The 14,768-nt window shown below is 21.3% G+C and overlaps 2 protein-coding genes and 1 long non-coding RNA gene across 4 annotated transcripts in view; 1 reads left to right on the forward strand and 2 right to left on the reverse strand.

Annotated features, from left to right (window-relative positions):
- Positions 1-649: 649 nt before the first annotated feature.
- LOC107994622 (bone morphogenetic protein receptor type-1B) lies at positions 650-6,241 on the reverse strand. 2 transcript variants are annotated; one of them, XM_017051620.3, is made up of 4 exons: positions 6,099-6,241; positions 1,598-2,597; positions 1,129-1,444; positions 650-1,040 (listed from the first exon to the last, which is right to left on the reverse strand). In XM_017051620.3, exons 1-4 carry the CDS (start codon positions 6,187-6,189, stop codon positions 912-914), a joined length of 1,536 nt encoding a protein of 511 aa, XP_016907109.1. In that variant the 5' UTR covers positions 6,190-6,241; the 3' UTR covers positions 650-911. The 2 variants fall into 2 exon arrangements, with proteins under 2 accessions (XP_016907109.1, XP_061941086.1); XM_062085102.1 differs by lacking the exon at positions 6,099-6,241 and adding an exon at positions 3,724-3,741.
- The window catches only part of LOC133667295 (baculoviral IAP repeat-containing protein 5), a 38,906-nt gene continuing 25,273 nt past the window's right edge, over positions 1,136-14,768 (reverse strand). The window contains exon 4 of the mRNA XM_062085110.1: positions 1,136-1,415. Coding sequence (XP_061941094.1) covers positions 1,371-1,415 — 45 coding nt within the window. The 3' untranslated portion in view covers positions 1,136-1,370. The remainder of the gene's footprint in view (positions 1,416-14,768) is intronic.
- LOC133667297 (uncharacterized) lies at positions 5,782-7,704 on the forward strand. The gene is made up of 2 exons (XR_009832667.1): positions 5,782-5,949; positions 6,142-7,704. It is a non-coding gene; the product is annotated as an uncharacterized LOC133667297 (long non-coding RNA).

Here is a 14,768-nt window from a genome sequence, read left to right on the forward strand (position 1 = left end):
AAAAAGAAAAATTAAGAAAATTTTCCTATTTTCAAAACTATAGAATTTAATAAGTATACTGAATAATTAAGTATACTGAAGAAATCTATGAATATTGAATATTAATAAAGTTTATCTCGTAATACGAAACATTCTGACATACAAGAATATTTCACATATTTATATTTTACAATCAATATATATTTAATATATCATTATGGTAAAAATTAAATTTATAGAGCTATATTTATAAACAACATAAAATTCCATACATCCTGCAAGACATCTCAATTTTTGCAATTAAAATTATTTTATACAATTATTGTATTGTATTTTTCATTTCAAAGATATTTTAAGTAATATATGTATAAAGATTAACATAATTCTGTTAATGGTGGAACTTTAATATATATAAATTTATAATATTGGATGGATATGATAAATTTAAATGGTAATAAAATGATTTTTGCGTTTTTTTAAAATAAATTTTTACAATTAATTTCATTTTAAATATCTCCATTTCATGTTTATACGTATTTAGAGATTAGAATATTTGTATTTTTATTATTTTTTTTAAATTTTGAAAGAAAATAAAAGTTATTTTTTCTAAGTAGTGGCCATCATTGGTTACATATTCAAATTTTAAAATAACATAATAAAACACATTAAAACATTATCATTCATCGCATTTACTTATAACAATAAAGATATACACATTCATTCATAATTTCTTTCTTTTCCAGTCATGATTGATTTGATCACAGTACATTCGCACATACATACGTATTTACGTATTTTTAAATCTTATTATTCAGTCTTCAGGCTTGCAGTCTGTCAATAAATCTATATACACCGGGTTATTTACAAGGGAAGAAATTATTTTTTAGCTACTAACGATAAGATAGAATACATTCAACGAATATCGTCAAATGTTATACGATTTTAATAGCATTATCAATATGTAATTTTGATATTGTCTTTTTCACGCGCAGCGCTGTTAAACGAACGGCTGGATTTGCATGCCAACATTCAGCTATAAGCTTACTCAGCGCAAATAGAATCTATAACAAAAAAAACAAATATCTAATTTTAATATAATTATTTTATCAGAATATTTTCATTTATAAATATGATTAATTTCATATTTACTGAATCATTTTCCCATCGTGCTGGTATTATTGGACGTAATCGTTTTACACAAACTGCTAACCGCATATCTTCAAAATCTGGATCACTTGGAACAACATCTTGGTATGGTAAAGCATATGGTTCCACTATAGAATTTTTGCCACCTGTGATGCATCTTCTACAAGTTTCCCAAAGTACGAGACCAACAGAATACATATCTGCCATTTTGAAAGCGTCAAAAGAAGATGTGTTTAAAGTTTCATCTAAAACTTCTGGAGCCATGTATCGGCGCGTACCCACTCGTGTATTGGGTGCAATGTCAATTTCTCCGCTTTCACTAAAAATAATATGTTACAATCATATAATTTGTCAATGTTACAATCATATAATAATGCAAGTGCAATTATTTTATTTTTTTGTATTGTAAATGAAATATTTACACGCATTTTTTTATAATCATAATTATTTCATTTAATTTACATATATTTACCTAATATATCTAACTGCTAAACCAAAGTCTGCAATTGCACATTCACCATTCTTTTTTACTAAAATATTTCTACTCTTAATATCTCTATGAGCTATAGCAGGCTTCCCTCGTGTACCAAAAATCTCTGTATGAAGATGAGCAATACCAGAAGCAATTGAAAGACATATTGCTAAAAGGCTAGGATAATCTAGAACAGTAGTTTGTAGATAATCATATAACGAGCCTCTTTCATGATAATCTGTAATTAGTAACATTTGTGTCCAAGATCCTGTGCCTTTAATATCAGCTGCGATGAAACCCAAGATATTATCATGTCTCATTAAAACTGTCTGATAAATTTCAGTTTCTCTAAACCAAGATGCTTCTTCTAATGTAAAAAATACTTTCACTGCCACTTTTTCCCCTCTCCATCTTGCAAGCCATACTTCACCATATCGTCCCTTCCCAACACATTGAGATAAGGCTAATTGTTTAGCTATAGTTCGCTGTACTAAAAGAGGTAATCCTGATCCAGAACCACTACTCTGATCAATAAAGTCTTTAAGTGTTCCTTGAGAAGGCACTAAGCAAGGTCCTCTTTCTTTTCTTCTGTATCTATGATATATGATTACCATAGCTATTGAAATTACCATTAAGCATATAGACAAAATGGTAGTCAATATTATAAGTGGTGCACCCGATGCTATAGCCATAGGATTAGGTACTGTTGTAGTTCTAGGTTTATAATCAGGATATAAATCTTTGTTACATAATGCACTCTTATTACAACATATTATATTTTTTCCTTGTAAATGTGGCACAAGATATCCTTTGCATTGCATGAAACCTTGCTCATCTGGTGGTAAACAGCCAAATGACCATTCTGGCACAAATTCTTCTGATTCTGCATCCCAAACTTCTTCTACCGCGCTGAAACAATGACCACCAGGTCTCCCTTCGCAAGTTCCATTTTGTCGATCATCTGGACAATGTCCTTCACAATAGCAAGTAATTCCCAATGCTGAAAAGTAAAAAAAATGAATTTAATTCACTATTACATATAAAGTAGTTAATAAATAAGCAAAACAAACTATTTAATATCATAATAGTTATTATTATATCTTTTATATTCATACATATGAAACTTAATGAAGACAAGATAATAAAACTTAATTATTTAATTAATATACACATTAAAATATGTTAAAATATATATAAATAATAACTAAATGCATATTATATATATAATTATAATGATTATTATTATTATATTTTTTGCATTCATATTATAAAATTTGATAAAGATAAAATATAATATAGTTCAATTAATTTAAATATGTATACACATACGTTAAAATATATTTTCATAAAAATGATAAAAAAAAAAAGAAAGGATGAATTTTAATTTATAAATAACAATGTATCGTATAAAAGAATAATCACTTAGTTCTATTACTAGAATAATTACATCATCAATTTTTATAATAAATAAAATCAACATATCTTTTGCAATATCTTTTAGAATAATCTGATTAAATATTATGCAAACATATATCTATATATTATGTATATATGTAAATAATGTTTATTCTTTTCTTTGTCAATTTATTGTATTAAAATAAGAAAGACAAAAGATGAAATTTTAAAAAAAGAAGAAATGATATTTTTAAAAATATATATATTAATATTTTAAACACAAATAATTAAATTTATTGGAAAAATGATACTCATAAAGAAAATATTGCTAATATAACATAAAAATTAAAAATAATTTAAATACTAATAAAAATAATTTGGTACAGTGGTAAATTTAACAATGTTTTATACTTTATAAAAATACATAATATTACTGATGGGTAAAAATAAATATGTAATGCATCTTATAAAAAATTTTTTTTGTGTATCAATGATCGAGTGCTTTTCATTTTTTATATTAATTCCATTATTTTAAACATAAATTTGAAAAAATCAAATATAGATGTAATCTTAATAAAATGTAAAAATACATGACAATTTTTTGCTTTCTAAAATTAATCATGTGTCTTTTTCTACTTTTTAATCTATGGCAAATGCCATATAGATTCCATTATATAAAGAAATCAGTGATGTCTGTTTATCCGATAACATCCAAAAGTGATAATACATACTTTACAATAGTTTCCAAGTGCGATCACGTTTTTCTTCTATCCTTGTTTATCTGGTAACAATAAAAATAATAAACGAAGAACTTGATGATCAATGAATAAATGAAAAAAAGACATTATTAATAAGATATTTTTTGATGTAGTTCAGAATGGGAGAGTAAAAAATTAAATTGAATTATAACTTTTCATTCAATCGAATCGACTAGAACAAGTTTCTTTCATTTATATATATATATATATATATATATGCATATATGTTTCTTTATTAAGTTTTATTATATAATTAATATTTATATGTAATCTTATTAAAATATACAGTAGATAGCATGAAAATCGATTAGTACTAGAAACTTAAATAAAATAAAATTTTCCATTTAAATTTAGAAAATTTTATTTAAATTTACTTCTTATTTAAAATTTATTAAAAACTTATCCCTATAATATGTTATAATATTTATAGCATTGAGTATAAACAAAATAAAATAGAAAATAAAAATAAAAAACAATTTTAATTAAATCTAAAAAATTTATTAATTTATAATAAATTATGATATTATTAATATCTGAATAATATCAAAAAATTTTGTAGATTTTTTTTTTTATAGAGAGATTGCACGTGACATATTTACATATTTATGCGCACACACACTCGCACGCACACAACACACCCCGCACGTACACACATTATATGATGATGCAGACTTCTAATGAGTATTATATTTCAATCGAAAACAAATTATTTAAATAATTATATTATATATAATGTAATTCAAAGAAACAATTGAAAAAATTAAAATGAATTAAAATTTTTAATTAAAAATAATTTTTGATCTTATTATTAAAAAAGATGATATTTTTTTCATGAAGAACTTATTACCAATGCAAATATAAATTTAATATTAATGATATCACTAAATTAATTAAGACTAAGTTTACATAATATATTTCATAAAAAAATAATTACAATAATTGACATAAAAAATGTGAAGACAAATATTTTATTTTATTAATAAAATTATTTATGAAATTGTACATTCTTTTATATAAATATATAAAGAAAGAAATGGATTCTTATTATTTTTAATCAATTTATTTTTGTATGTAAAATTTTCACTCGACTGTTTGGACCATGATTTCGGGAATTTCTTGTCTATGTATATATATATATATATATATATATATATCTATATGATTAGAAAAAATAATGCTAACATTAATGATACAAATTACAGAAAAATGATATAATGGAATATTTTATATATTAAGAGCTAACGTAGATTACAAAATGTCAAACGAATATGTCAACAAATATTTTGATTTACCAATTTATTTCTTATAAAAATAAATGAATTTTGAAATTGAATTATGTAATTTTAAAAATATGATGAAATGATATTTATTAATATTAATTTGAAAAAAAAATTGCGGATAAACAGACAACTATTACAGCAAAGCAAATCAAATTAATAACTATTCAAATATAGGATGAGTAATGTAAAAAAGAGAAAAATAAAGCAAAAAAAGATCGAGGCACTGCGAAGGGAATTTCAGAGTTACAAAAGCGACGAAACAACATCGTTGATATTTCAGTTCTTAACCTTAACGCCTAACCTTTTTTTTCTCATTTCTCATTCTTTTTCAGCCTGTTCTCTTCTTTGAATCAAGGATAAGAAAGAATATACACTATTCTCTTTGGTATAAGAGACTTCTTTTATAAAAATATACTTATTGCATAGTAAATTACAACTGTACTTGTACATCGAAAGTTCGAATTGTTTATGAAAATTTATAAATGAGCTATAGACGTAAAACATATACATAAATGCATTTGAAAAAAATTATAATATATCGCGGAAGCACTAAATCATAATTTATTTTATTTTCGTTTAAGAAAATTTTTTAAAAACAAGATTAGATTGAAATCATAATATGACCTTTTGCAAAACATTCAAAAGCAACTCATGTGTTTGTTGTCAATATGTTAGAAGAAAAAGTAGTGCTGAAACAACATTAATCAAATCAAGAATGAGTGAATGTGTAAGATTAGTGGGGAGGAAAGAAGGGAGAAAAGAAGGGAGGAAGGAGGAGGAGGAGGAAAGAAGGGAGGAAAGAGGAGGTGGAGAAGGAGGAAGAGGAGATGGAGGAAAAGAGAGAAGGGCGGGAGATCCAGGGAAAAAGGACAGGCAGAACAGAGAGTACAAAATTATATACATATTTGTATAGTAAAAGGTGAGGAATGGTTAACAATAGCATACGTTAATCGTTTTCATGTCGGGAATCCGCATCAGATCAATCCTTTGGTACATTGCACACACTGTAACTTTTTATTTAACACATCTTGTATATACAATTGTAAAATGATTCACAATTATACTCACCATAAATAAATTTCGCGATAAACACTCCTAAGCTGATCCACAGGCCGTATTTACATCCGCACCGACCTGGGGTAGCAAAGAGCGCAGCCATTTTCTACATCCGAGAGCACATACTTCACTGTGACGTAGGGCGAGACGCGTCGGTCGCAAAGCGCAGGCTGATCAGCTTCGGCTTTTTCCGTCATTCTACGGTTGGTTCTCTAAAGAACTGACAGCTCATTGGAGAGCTGATCGTAGCAGTTCGGTTATTAAACAAAGACAACTATTTGAGTTTACCTAAAAGAAAGAAACAAAGATATATATCCATATATCAGCAGTGTATCTTTAATTCTCGTTACCCGGAAATATCTTTAATATGATCGAGTAGTAATAATTGAATTAAAAGAAATATGAGTTGGAATAAATATGAAGTACAAAATACAATTAATCAATGAAAATTATAAATATCGATATAACGCTCAAATCATTCTATCATATGTTACATACTATCATATGTAAGTACGAGCCAATATATCTTGTTTTCAGTTTTAATGATATACTTTTTTATCGTTATAAAAATGTAATAATTTACATTTTAAAAAATTAATAGTTAATTTATTTTTTATTTGATCATTTAAAATTAATATATATTGCACCAAAAATTACTTATTGACCAAAATATATATTTGTATATATTTTATTCAATATCTTGTTTAATTAATTTTTTTATTATATCATTAAATCTTATTATACATTATAATCTTATTATAATCTTATTTTTATGTTATTCTTTATACTTTTGAAATAATATTATAAATTTTTTGCAATATAATTATTAATATTTCATATTTAAAGTTACGTACCTGTATTGTCATTGCAACTAGTAGGGAGCATGCGACGGCGCCCTATGGGCGCCGTTATGCCGCGACGAATGTAGTTTCAAAGATGTTTCTTCTTATTCATTCTTCTTTTTCTTTTCGTCGATTACATGTTTATAGTTCTGATACTTCGAAGAAAAAATTTAAAGTAACGAATGAACAATAATCTATTAAAAAGGTGTGTAATTTATGTATTTTACACTAATAAAAATCTGTATTTATAATTTTTTTGTCATTGATTAATTATTATAAAAGAACAATTAAAATTAGAGACTGTAAACATTATTCAAAAAACCATTCATATATCATATCCGTATAGATGTAATATAAGTTTTTAAAAAAATTGATAATATTTCATAAATTTTTATAAATTTTCAAATTTGCAAACAAAAATATTATTTCGATAATAAAATAAAATATATAATATTATATATTATAGTTATAAATATTTAATATATTATATTAAGTATTGTATAATTAATATAAATTTTTATTGATGAAATTTAATAATAGAATTTTATTTATTTTATGATAAAATTATAATATTTAAAATATACTTCATATATATTGTATTTAAAATAAAATATAATATATTTAAAATATACACAAATAAGGATTCTGAAAATTCATTTATATTGTCTATAAAATTCATTTGTATGCATAAACACATAATTTATGTAAATATCGATCTATTAATATATTAATAAAATTTGTGTGAAAAAAATTGAAAGGAAAAAGAAAAAGAAAAAGAGATATATTTTATATTTGAAAAGTAATGTATTCATACTTATAACAGCATCTAAAATGATAGGAAAACATTGTACATGCAATATTTTCAATATTTTATGCCATATATATTTATATATATATATATATATATATATCAAAAATAAATATTAAATTATCTAATATTATCTAATATTAAATATTAAATATATATATATATATATATATCTATAATAATATAATACATTCCTATTCAAAATGATACTGTTTTAAAAATATGGAAAATATCGAAATATATATGTATTTCCTATGGATTTCAAATATAAATTATCTCTATTATATGATTCTACTTCTTTATATATGTATATATATATATATATATATATATATATATATATATATATATATATGTATGATTGATTATTTATTATATATATCACAAAATAATGAAAATTACATACTATATAAAGTAAGAATTGTAAATGAATAAGATTATAAAAATAATATTTACAAAGGAGATTCAAAAATAAGATTAACAGGTTTATGATAATATATATAGATAGAAATAAAAGCGATTGAAATTATATGTTATACTTAACATTTGTATACTACTCAGATAATTTATGTGTATATTTATATACACATATATATATATATATATTTACATATATACATATACGTATAATAAAAGATATACGTAAAAGCGGTATTATATCGTGTACAAGCGCAAAGAACTGAGAATGAGTTTGATCAAAGCACCATAAATGTGCTTGCTCAAGAAAAACTATATGGATAAGATAAAGAGGCTAAGTAGATATCGTAATATCATATATACATATATATATATACTATGAAATATAGAGTACAATGAGTTAGAAATCATCAGCTTTATTGATCAATTTATTAATTTATCAACTCATTGAATCTTTCCGACCGAACAATGCTTGTCTTCTTGAATATTTATGTATATATAAATGTATATGTATATATAAATAATATAAATAATCACAATATAGTGATGTTAAATTATTAAATTCTAGATTTTCCATAATAAGTCAACAATTATAATCATTATAATAATCGATATACAATTCATTATTATAATAATTGATTAATCATTATAATAATCGATACACAATCTCATTATAAATAATTAACAAGTGTAAATAAATTCAAAAGAATCTTTGCGAAATAATATATTATGAATATTAATAAAAATATTAATATTATTGATTTATATTTTATATATTTATATAGATTCATATCAATTAAAAATTTTTGAGTTTAATGGATGATTTTGAAATTAAAACATATATATATATATATATATATATAATAAGTTTATTATAAATAGTATTTTTGTTCATTTTACTCACTTTAACAAATAAATGAATGATTAAAATAACATCAATGATGTTGATAATAATCATAATATGCAATTATGATTATAATTAATAATAAAAATATTTTATTAATAATTTTATACTTGAATAGTAAATCATAATAAATAGGATAAGAAAAAATAATTATAATATTGAAAAAGGAATGAGTTTGTTGCAAATTGAATTATTGTTTTTTGTTTTTTAATCGTGTGAATTTAATGTGTTTGTTAAGAATAATAATATTTATTATTTAAATTTATTCTTATTTCTAAAAGTCAAATCTAACATATATCTAAGCCATCCATCAAAAAAAATTTGCCGATCAATATTTACAAGGTATAGATTATTACGAATCAAAGAACAAACAATAAAAGAATCACTGAATATTTCGTTTTGGTTATATATATATATATATATATATATATATATATATATATATATATATATATATATGGATTTATATATTGCTACTTTGCACAATCGATCACTTTATTTTTATTCCCAATTTATTTTTTTAATCAATTATAAATAAATAAATAAATTAATTCTTTTTAATTTTTTCAGAGACCATATATCTCACTGAAAATAATGTTTTATAATTAGAATTGTCGATATGCTGTTTTCTTTGAAATGATCCTAATTTATATATTTTATCTGATTTTATATTTGTCAGTTTTTTTTCAATAGAAAAATTAATTGTCTTCAATTTTAATTATGCAATATAAAATGTGACAATGATTGTTAAAAATGAATGAATTTTGTCATGATAAATTAGTTTATATTATCAATTTAATCTTAATCTGTTTAATTATTAATTTACTATTAATTTATTAATAAATTTTATTAATAAAAAAATATTATATATTTAAAATTATAAATTACAAAAGGAAAGTTCGATTAATATTCAATATAGAAAATTAAATATTGTTAACATAAATAATATTTTTTTTATAGTAAAATAAATATTTATTTGCTATCTATAATCCTAATGCATTTAGTCTTTATTTAAAGATGTGAAGGATGATAGTGAGGTGCGAAGGCAGGCACCTATACAAAGATAGGAACCGGTTTCGCATTCTATCCTTTTTTTACATTCTCGAAAGAGATCTTGCCGAGTCGCGGGTGTGAAAACTGACACTCACCCTCATTTGTTATTTTATGAAAACAAAGGAAAATTATAAGAATCACGCAGCATCATCAAATTATTTCTTTCTTTTTTTTCTATCTTAACATCATATCATTTTCAATTATGTATACATATTTTCGGTACACTTTTTAATCTTTAATGAAATATAGTATCGAATGAATTCCATTGTTTCTTCATTTTATTTCTATTTCATTAAAATCAAATATTACATAAAAAATTATTATTAATATATTCTCTGCGACATATTAAAGTGTAATATATATATATATATTATATATATATTATATATATAGTATATAGTATAGTATAGTATATAGTATATATATATGATATATAAAAATATCAATCAGAAGCTCTATTAAAATTTTTAAAAATTAGACGAAAAAAACATATAAAAATAATTAGATGTTGTATTATTGTAATATTGTCTTTTGAGTGTATAAATTTTGTAAAAAAATTATATACAAGGAAAATAAATAATAAAAAAAAATAATAAATATAAGATAAAAATTAAAGAATCAAAGCCATTTTTATTATATCTTATATTTATATCTTTTTATATTTTTATTATATTTAAAAAAAAAATATAGAAAAAGAAAGTAAGGGAAAGCTAATTATCAGCGTTATATCCTATATTAAAGACTATAGACGATATAAGATAGACATGACAAGGTACAGAACATCATTTTATTACAGAACATCATTATCATTGTAGGAATTTGTGTATGTTTTGAAAAAATGGTTATGTAAAAAAATCATTTCGTTACTCCTCTATAAATTAAAATGAGTTTAGAATTATATTTGATCTAATTATCAAGATTTGTGAAAGTAGAAATATATAAATATAATATAATAAAATCATATAATATAATCAATAATATAACATAATATTATTTTATTTCTTGAAATTTAAAATTATTTATATACAAAATTCATATGATTACATAAAGAATTAAGACAAACAAGATAAAATATAATATAATAATAAAAATAAATTTTATAATGATTATATTTTTCCAGATTTTTTATTTAAAAATGTTTTATTTAAAATAAAAGTTTTATTTGTAATTTTCAAAGAATATAAAAATAATTATTACTTCTTATTATATAATTATATAATAATTTAAAATAATTTAAAATTAAATAGTAATTTCAAAAACATTTAATTTGAATTTCATGATATATATAATCTTATTTTATGCTAAATCTTATTTTATGCTAATAACATTAAAAATGATATTAAAATGATAATGAGAGTTTAGAGCACATTCTAGTTTATTTCTAGGAGTTCATAATACGAGATGATTAATGATAATTGTTTGATGATTTGTTTGATGATCAAACAAATCAAAAGAATAAAAAAAAAGAAGAGAATAAATTTTTACTCGAAGAATTATTAATTATATTAATATTCAAATATAAATATTAAAATGAACTGATGCATCGAATAGAAGTATATTAATGAAATATTAATAAAAAAAATAAAAAAAGTAACGAACAAGTATTACGGAATAACACATGGAATAATATATCATGTAGCGATTTCGATACATCGAATTACAAATTGAAAAGGAAATATCATTCAACAATTCAAAAAATCAGAATATATCGAGCGTATGCGAATCGTCAGTTTCCTGTAAATAATATATTATAAGAATATAAAAATTATAAGAATAAATTGAATTATAAGAAATGTTTTCAGCCTTAAGCATAAAATTATTTCTATGTATTAAAATCTTATAATCTTATAATCTCGATTATATAAGAATATAATAAGAATAGATTAATATAATTAATTAAATATAAAAATTGTATTTCAATTTTTGCGCAGCTATAATAAATAAGTAACTTTATCATTTCAGCCAATTAGAAAATCGTTAAGATTTAGCGGCAAGATGAATCAATGCACATTATAATTCACATAGTGTCGATCTATAATTGAAAGTTATGATGATTGGTCGCGTTTTATTGGCAGATATTCATTTCTGATTTAATAATAAATAAATAAACTTAAAATAACGTATTAATTAAATGAAGTTTATAGTAATCTATAATTGAGCTTATATTACAATATTATATAATTATGTAAAATTTTTCAACTTTTTCAGAAAATTTTTTTGTGTTATTTCATATTATATTATATTATGTTGTATTGTATTATGTTATATTACATTATATTGTATTGTATTATATTATGTTACATAATATAATATTATATTACACTATCTATCTATCTATATTCAATCTATCAAATTGTTGCAATTTTTTTTTCAATTTATAATTTGATGTATTGAAATTCGGGCTAATATATATCGTTATCGAAATTTGTAATGATTATATTTTGCTTCATTATTAATCTATTGCGAATATTTATTATATCATAATACAATTGATAATTGAGGAAAAATTTATTTTGCTTGTTTTTTTTGTGTATTTGATTTATCAATATCTCATATTAGATCTTTTAAAATAAGATTTGAATTATTATTTTATTTTAATAGGATAGATTTAATTTATATTTATCTTAAAAATTTGATTTTTTGCAACAAATAAGATTGTTGAAATTACTTTCAACAGAAAAAAAGGATTTTCAATATGAATAATAACAGTTTACAGTTATGTTTAAAAAAAAAAGAGAAATAAAATTTAAATTTCTGTATTTGAAATACAAGTCCTTTTATATTTTTTTAAATGAATTATTAATTGTATGATATTTACATAATTTTTACGTAATTTAATAATGATATTGATTACTAAAAATATTAAAATAAATATAATAGTAATAATATTGATAATTTATGATTTGTTATGTTTTTTATAAATAATTTGCAAAAATTTTCAAATATTTCTAATGCTAATTGATATTGTACCATAAAATGTTGTTATTAATTCTAATAATGAACATTGACAATAATTTTTTTAAAAATAATAATATTTTTTTTAACAGATGAGATAAAAATAGAAAAATCAAAAAAATATAAACAAAAATTTTGTTTTTCAATTTTTATTTTCAAATCATTATGATCGCATGCAGTTGATAAATTTAGTATTTATTTTATAAAATTATAAATATTTTTTAGAACAACTAATTAAATACAATTATAAATATTATACACGAAATTCGAATCAATTCTTGTTCACCGAGTACAAAATATAAATATTTTAATAATTTAGTAATAATAGTTTCAACACGGATGGATTAATAAGTTTTTAATTTTTTTTATGTTAAACATTCGTTCTTAGTATAATATAAAATCAAAATAAGGATCATTCACGAAAAAATAAAAAGAATTATTCTTATTTCTTAAATTTTATAAATATCTTTTGCATTAGAATATTAATTTTTATTATTATTACAATTTATTACAAATATTTTTTATCTTTTTTAAAATTTAAAAATTTGAATACAATTCTATTTATAATACGATATATGAACATAATTACATTTTTTTATAAGAAATAATATAAGCTTTTTAAATGCAAGCACGATTATATTTTTTGTAGAAATTTTATTAAGGTGATGGATAATATTCTCGTTTCAATTCCTAAAATTATGAAGTGCATAATTAGATTTTTATTTTATATTTATTGAATAATTCAATTTATATTACAATACCGACAAAATACAAAATACAAACGAAAAAGAAAAATATTATGACCAGCTTAAATTCATATAAGAATAATATAAATTCATTCGGAAATTTTATTGTTCACTTTTCAAAAAATAGTTAAATTAATATAAAAAAAAAACTTATTATACAAAAGAAGGATAATAAAACAAACGTTAAAATATACTAAGCAAAATATAAGTTAAGTAGAATTTGCAAGTCCCAATTGATTATCAATTTATTCTAAAATTGGCAATTTCATGTATTTGTAATTTCAGCATAACTTATTATGGTTGAATTTCATTCCATATTAAGACACGAAGAAGGATATACGATACATTAGAAGATATTGTTATTTTTAAAGTAAATATAAATATAAATAAATATTATATTTATATTATTTAATTATACATTTATATGTTATATTATATATATTATTATTATATATATTATATATTATACAATTTTATAAATTTTAGAATATTGTAACCTAGTTGAAGTATAATGTAATCCTGGAATGATATTCTCCAACTACGATAAATTCAAGTAACGTACATATTCCGTACATATATATACACACACACATTTGTATTTATAAAATAATAATAAAACTAAAACGAAAGAAATTAGTTCTCAATTTTTTTATATTTTTATATATTATATTTTTTTATATTATACTTATTAAACAATTATCTTGTCCAATGTGTTTTCGTCTGTACAAAGATAGTCTCTTCAAAAACAAGATAAGATAGAATAAGAATTGCGAATCAGAGCCATCTTTTGAATATTTTTTTAAGAGATGTTCTTTTCACTCAAGAGATAGCGCTAGTTTTTCAATTTTACCCCTTATCTTTCTTTTACTGATTATTTATCTTGTCTATATTTTAAAAAATTTATATGTTCAAGAAATAATTACAATCTGATTAATACTATTATTTTTTTTTTTGCCT

The sequence above is a fragment of the Apis cerana genome, linkage group LG14 (assembly GCF_029169275.1).
Source record: "Apis cerana isolate GH-2021 linkage group LG14, AcerK_1.0, whole genome shotgun sequence".
In the NCBI taxonomy this organism is placed as follows: domain Eukaryota; kingdom Metazoa; phylum Arthropoda; class Insecta; order Hymenoptera; family Apidae; genus Apis; species Apis cerana.

What these genes read in the sequence shown, in the direction of transcription:
- LOC107994622 (XM_017051620.3), bottom strand. Translation starts at nt 6,189, where the DNA reads ATGGCTGCGCTCTTTGCTACCCCAGGTCGGTGCGGATGTAAATACGGC. An exon ending in TATCGCGAAATTTATTTATG is followed by an intron (nt 2,598 to 6,098) that starts GTGAGTATAATT and finishes TTTACTTTTCAG; the next exon opens with CATTGGGAATTACTTGCTAT. An exon ending in CACGATGGGAAAATGATTCA is followed by an intron (nt 1,041 to 1,128) that starts GTAAATATGAAA and finishes TTTTTGTTATAG; the next exon opens with ATTCTATTTGCGCTGAGTAA.